This window comes from Nothoprocta perdicaria, unplaced genomic scaffold, assembly GCF_003342845.1.
Source record: "Nothoprocta perdicaria isolate Ctin4 unplaced genomic scaffold, notPer1 scaffold_14, whole genome shotgun sequence".
Taxonomy (NCBI): Eukaryota; Metazoa; Chordata; class Aves; order Tinamiformes; family Tinamidae; genus Nothoprocta; species Nothoprocta perdicaria.
Genome location: NW_020454538.1, coordinates 695,571 through 701,892, shown reverse-complemented (window position 1 = coordinate 701,892; position 6,322 = coordinate 695,571). Strand labels below are relative to the sequence as shown.

At 47.1% G+C, this 6,322-nt stretch overlaps 1 protein-coding gene across 1 annotated transcript; it reads right to left on the bottom strand.

The window, feature by feature from the left end:
• Positions 1–1,094: 1,094 nt before the first annotated feature.
• On the bottom strand, positions 1,095–4,428 carry FABP1 (fatty acid binding protein 1). Its single transcript, XM_026034234.1, has 4 exons — positions 4,303–4,428; positions 3,191–3,363; positions 1,692–1,784; positions 1,095–1,215 (listed from the first exon to the last, which is right to left on the bottom strand). The coding sequence occupies exons 1-4, from the start codon at positions 4,367–4,369 to the stop codon at positions 1,165–1,167; spliced, it is 384 nt and encodes a 127-aa protein (XP_025890019.1). The 5' UTR covers positions 4,370–4,428; the 3' UTR covers positions 1,095–1,164.
• Between the last annotated feature and the right edge of the window lie 1,894 nt (positions 4,429–6,322).

The window sequence follows — 6,322 nt, the reverse complement described above, 5'->3', positions numbered from 1 at the left end:
TCACATCAACCATAAATTCACTTCCCAGTGAAGATTCCCAATTAGCCTCCAAGGACAGAGTTTGGAAGTGACTGCTACTAAGAAAGAACATCATTCTTTCTGCCAGGAAAGAAAATCAGTATTTTACCGGGGAAGAAGGAGTTGAATTTGAGTAATACAATTTACCAGGCACAGCTTGGTGTTAAACACACACTTAGTGATGGGTTGCCTGTAGCCTGCAGGACCGAGTAACAGAATCACAGAATGGTTGAGGTTGGAAGGGACCTCTAGAGATCATCTAGTCCAACCCCCTGCTCCAGTAGGGACACCCAGAGCACAGGGCACAGAGCGGCATCCAGGCGGGTTTGGAAGATCTCCAGAGAAGGAGACTCCACAGCCTCCCTGGGCAGCCTGTGCCAGGGCTCTGTCACCCTCACAGTGAAGAAGTTCCTCCTCACATGCAGATGGAACTGCCCGTGTTTCAACTTGTACCCATTACCCCTTGTCCTGTCACTGGCCACTACTGAGAAGAGTTTGGCCCCATCCTCCCTACATTCTCCCCTCAGGTACTTATACATGTTGATCATATTGAAATCATATTGATTCCTTGCTTTAAACTTCAGAACACCATTTTTACTACTGCTGAAGGCAACCTCACTTTGGGATGGAGCTTTGAAAGGAAGGGGACGGCTGTCGGGATGCCTCAAATTCTCCCACATTCACCGCTATCCCAAGGCACACTGTGCACAACCAGCCTGGCTTTCCAGGCTTGTGGCCACATTGGTCCACATTTTTAATTGAGTGGACCAGAGCCCTTTCTCCAGCCCTACACCTGGTGGGCACTTTTCCCTCCATCCATGCTTTCCAGCCCAGAGCATCCATGCCCCCGGAAAAGTGGCATGGACATCTCACTGATGAGCCTGTACCCTTGTCCTGCCCTCCTACCGATGGAAGGAAGAACAACATCTCCTGAGCCTTTTGCCCAATCTCCACCAGTTGGGGCATAGATACAGGTGAAGGGAAAGTGTTACACAGGCAGCTCTTATAGCAAACCCTCAAAAATTACAGCATCTCCCTATAATCACAATGAAGAGGCTGATGATAGTAATGATAAAGGTCTTTAATATAAATGTGACTCCAATGAACGTATTTTACACAGTAAAATGATAAGCATGCACAGGATTTCTAGATTCTCTTGCTGATTCTCTTGTAGGTGATATCTCCCATGGTCATGGTCTACAAAACAAATACAAAGCATGAACTTTTCATTGTGTGTGGCTGCAAACTCTCTCCATAGAGAGGATCTGATCTTGCACTTTAGAAGATGGAACTGGTCCCCAGTCTGTTTTCTACAAACAGAGTTATTAAAGTTTTGGCTACATGAGTGGATATTCCAAAGAGAGGAGGGATAATTTGGGATCCTTTATCTGAGAGAGTCTGCCACACCTCTCTTGAGTAAAAGTGCCAGCACAAATCTATACCTCAGGGTGAGAACATGATCTTATTATGTGATTAGACTACACAAAAATCCCCTTCAGCACTTGCCAACCTAGTCGGTTTAGGATTCACACTCACTATGCTAGCACATGCTGGTCTTGAACACTTCACAGAGATCTTCAGTATTACTCCAGACTGCTTGGTTGGCTCTGTTGGGACCCTCAAAGGCAGCTGTATAGACCATTTATTCTTTCCACAGCCCCTTCTGTACTTACATTGGTGAGGGTGTCTCCATCGAGCACGGTGACGGATTTGATTCCTTTTGCGGTTGCCACCAGCTTGTTGTCACCTTCCATCTGCACAACAGCCTAGCATAGAGAAGGAGATAGAGACATTCATATTACTCATAGAGACCATTTCAGCCCTTCCCTTGTGCTTCCCTATCATCATTGAGCATCTTCACTCAGCATCTCCCTTCCACCAGAGGCTCCTTCAGCATGCAGACCAAGAGGGCAGAGTGAAGAGGTGTGGAGCCACCTGAGCTGGCCCTTAATCTTTGGTAGATGCCACATCATCTTCTCTCCATGTTCAGCCTATTGCGACCTGCTACAAGCTCCTCCTTTGGGAGTCTAATGGAGAGTTGTGTGGCAATGAAAAGCTGGAGCTCATCTAAATCATGCTGGGGACAATATAATGAGCTTAAAGAAATACAGATGCACCTGGAAAGCTCTCAGAGGGATGAGTATCTCCACAGAGTCTTTTTCTGATGAGAGCTGCAGCTCTGCACAGACTGCAGCTACCACAAGCTCTCTCAGGGCAGCTATCACACAGTGTGATGTTAAACTAAAATTACTTAGGTTAAAAAAGGAACACCACCAACAAAAAACATTTTTGTCCATCTGTCTATGCAGCTATAAGACATATTAATCTCCCTCTAATTGACCATTTTGAGAAGGTAAGGTACTTAAAATAGCCATTCTCCCCTAGCTCATGTGTTAGCAATTTCACTGATGTTGAAAATCATGACATGGCATACGAGGCTCTCAGGGCCTGATTTACCAAGCAAAAAGGCCTCGCAGTGTCACCCTTTCCTCAGGCAGTGGCAACTGTCTCGGCAGTTCATGAACCACTTCAAGCATTTGTCTGGGCATGGGAGCTGGCTCTATTTCCAGGGTGATAAATCCTCACCTTGCCAAATCACCTCACCCACTGTAAACGGGAGCTCTGGAAAAGGCTACCAGACAAGATAAGAGCCTCTGTGACTTAAAAGGACAGATTTATTGTTTTATGATTCATTTGGCTCTTTCTTACACTACCTTTAAGTCAACAAAATGAAGGTGGGAGGGATGCTTCATATTGCAATGTGGTGGAAATTTGAACCTTTCTCCCCTCAAACCTTTGAAAACTTTTGCAGTTGCAGCTCATATTTTCTGAACTGGCTAATAAGACACCTTTAGAAAAGTAAGGACATGTCTGCAGAGGTGCTAAGTAAGGAGTTTGTAGGGTATTCTGTAAAAACTGACAGGGCAGGTAGAAATCTGAGAGTCTCAGGTTCCAGGTTTCTCAAAAAGGTTGCTCTGAAATGGACCTGGTRTGTCTGAAAATGTGCACCCTGAAGACTTGCTGAGGAGCTGCCAGGAGAAGAGCACCATGTGTCACATCAACAGACTCGGTTTCAGGGTTCATCCTAGAAAGGATAATTTACTTGTCTGGAAAGGTAATTTAAGGTACCTGAGTGCTCATGGCATGGGCATCTGTGGAGCTGATCACTCACCTTGACCTTCTCTCCTGTCATCAGCTCTAGCTCGCTCTCCTCCCCAATAGTGAACTCACTAGTCATAACTTTGCTGCCGGTGGTCACAGTAAGCTTGAACTTTTTCCCATTCTGCACAATTTCCGAGGTGCTCTTCATGTCCTTGCCCTTCTGGATCTGCTCATCAGGAAGCCCTGGCCAGAAACAAGGGCTGTTAAATGGGCATGAGAGCCACCAGTGGACAGATTGCTGCTGCTGGAGGGAGAAGCTGGAAAAGATTTGTCAGGGTGACAGCTCTGCTGTGGGGGAAGCACAGTAAATAAAGTCGTCCAGGACTTTGTGTGAAGGAGCTGTCTGGGAGCAGAACAGCTCTCTCCTTTGTCCAGTCATCAAAGGGAAAGAATAAACCCTGTTTTCCTTTCCTCACTGAGTGTGGAGAGAGAAGCAAGCAGAGAAATCAGATTAAATAAACGTAGATGTGATGAAATTCAGAGTCTTGCTGAACTAAGTGTCTCAAGTCCTCTCCCAGGTCCTGATTGGGAATGCTGATTTAGCACACAGAGCATCTCCTGCAGAAGTAGCCCATCTGTCTTGTGACCGCCTGCAGGAGCACATTGCCTGGCAATCTGGTTAGCCATGTCCATCAGCAGGCATCTAAACATGAAGATTATTTTTGTGATGAGTGGAGGAGCCTGCAGACTTGCCCCATCGCACAGCAGCAGCGTGGTGGGCTGCTCACTCTCATATTTCACAGCCAGATGGGACAGAGCTGTGACTGCCCAAAGCCACCACATCCTACTAGCTTGGCATGTGTCCACAGCAGTCACTGGTCTGGCTCACGGCTGCCGAGGCTGCTGGAACCGTTTCCATGTGAGCTGAAGGACTTCACGCAGAGTCCCTTGACTTTCAGCCATCAAGACCCCTTTCTCCTCTGTATTTTGAGATGACATCTCCATGCACATGTATTAAAAAGAAAACCTTTGGCACTGTAATATGACAGAAATATGAACTGAAAAGGATTTTCAACTTGTATCATCAACACATATGCACAATTGGGTTATTCCAAATATCAGTGAAGCTAAATAGGCACAAGCAGCACATGGCACACGTAGACACAGAGATCAGACACTTACCGAGGGCTTTCATAAAAGGTTCAAAATTTTCGTGYGACTGGAGTTGATACTTTCCACTGAAGCTCATGATGGAAAGGCTCTCTGTGTTCCCAACAACAGAGAAGATGTCTTGCAGGCAAGCAGAGCTTGGTTTTATAAGGACCTTCTGCCCTAAAAGTTGGTCAGAGGTGAGATGATGTAATTCTTTTATTGCTATGTTCAAACATTAACATACAACTGGGCAATGGTCAGCGATAAATCACTTTGTATTTTACAGATCTTGATTTACGATATGGGGGCAGGGAATGTCTCATAAACCTGTTTTATGGCGTTAGCAATGCGGCATCCGTAAACAAATGGAGGAGAAAACTGGACAGAGAGGCTGGTTATCAGAGGATTCGGAGCCAAATCATCTAATCAGCTTGGAGTCTGGCAATGTACATTTGGAAGAGCAGGAAGTGGTGAAAGATGGTGGCCCATGGAGCGAACACCATCAGTGTCTCTATTTGCTCATGTGCAAATGCTGAGGTTTTAACACTAACACAAAAAATACTGCCTGTGCACAGGCAGACACCGGCACTCCTATAGATGCCTTGCAGTCCTCTATACCTGTGGGCTTCACTATAATCCATGGATATAGTCAGAAAATCATTGTGGTCCCCTAGTGAAATGACAGGTCACAAAATCAAATCTTGGCTTAACCTATTTCCAGTCTGAAGGCCGCATTTTGAGTTCAAACTCTATCCCTCTGCCCTTGCCTCCATTGAAAGGTTTGAGGTGGATAAATGCACTGTGCCATTAGTGATGGAGACAGGGATGTCATGAGGAGCCGTGCTAAAAGTCTCTAATCTCCTTTCCACAGAGCAGGCTCCGTGTAGTTACCCCTCTGCCAATGAAGCTCTCTTCTCTCAGAGCTGCATTTCTTGCAAAAACTGCATCAGAAGTTCCCAGACTGAGCCTGTTCTGTCCATTCAAGACAAGGCTTTGGTCCGAGCTCCTTCACGCCAACCATGTCCAGGCATTCCAGCTCATTGGGCCACCTCCCAGTGTCCACCCTCCAAATGAGGACCGCCAAGCTCACCTGCTCACTCTCACCTCTCYCAAGTCCTTCAGTGAAGTTCTCCTCTCCCCAAAGCCACCAGCGGAGGTTTCTTTTCCCTTTTCACCCATGTGCCTTATTATCTTTGCAATTCCTGCGTTCTCTTCTGTGCTCTTTGCTGTCTCTCTGCAATCAGGAGATGCTTCTCTGTCAGAAAATGAAATAGAATGAAACAAAACTCGTCTCCTTCCTCTCTCCCCAGGCCACAGCCTGGCAGTTTTGCAATGAAGATTCACTGTGTGGATCCACCTCCTGGGATGCTCTTCCCATGCTGCGACAGTGCGTGGCAGCCACTGCACTGTCAAGATTTGGCCTCAATTTCCAGTTAATTAGTACAGTTGGTGGCTGCTGGCAAAGGCAGGGAAAGCCCTTTCCACTTGGGAAGTTGTAGGGGCGCCCGGTGGGAGAAACAGTCCCTGGGTGCCCAAGACTGGGCAAGTTCTTTGAGCATTGTTGAGCCAGCGCTTTTCTCAGTGCTGGGCTGCTTTCCCCAGCAGGAATTWGGATTTATATTTTTCCCTCTTCATGCAGTATCATCGAATATTCCTAGAGCTGCAATGGGCTGTAGCCTACACAGGCCCTTTGCAGCGCTGCCTCAATGTGCATGGTGTGAGTCTGACCCCAGCTGGGGCTGCCAAGGCCACCGCGCTGTGGCAGCCAGGTCCTGCCTCTCTCCAGATGACCTTCACCCAGTATGGGCTACCTGAGGCCTCGAGTGCCTCCTGAGCATCCATGGGCCTCGGGCTGCTCCTCCAGTTGATTTGGGGACCCAAGGACTCTCATTCTTCCTTCATATATACGAACATGAAAAACTACCTCATTATTTTTGCCTCTGACTCATTTAGGAGCTCAGTGCTCCCAAGGCCCTGTGGTATGTTCACCATGGGAATATACTTACCTTGCCATCATAGCTGCCTGCAGCTCCAGTTTCATTCACTGCTC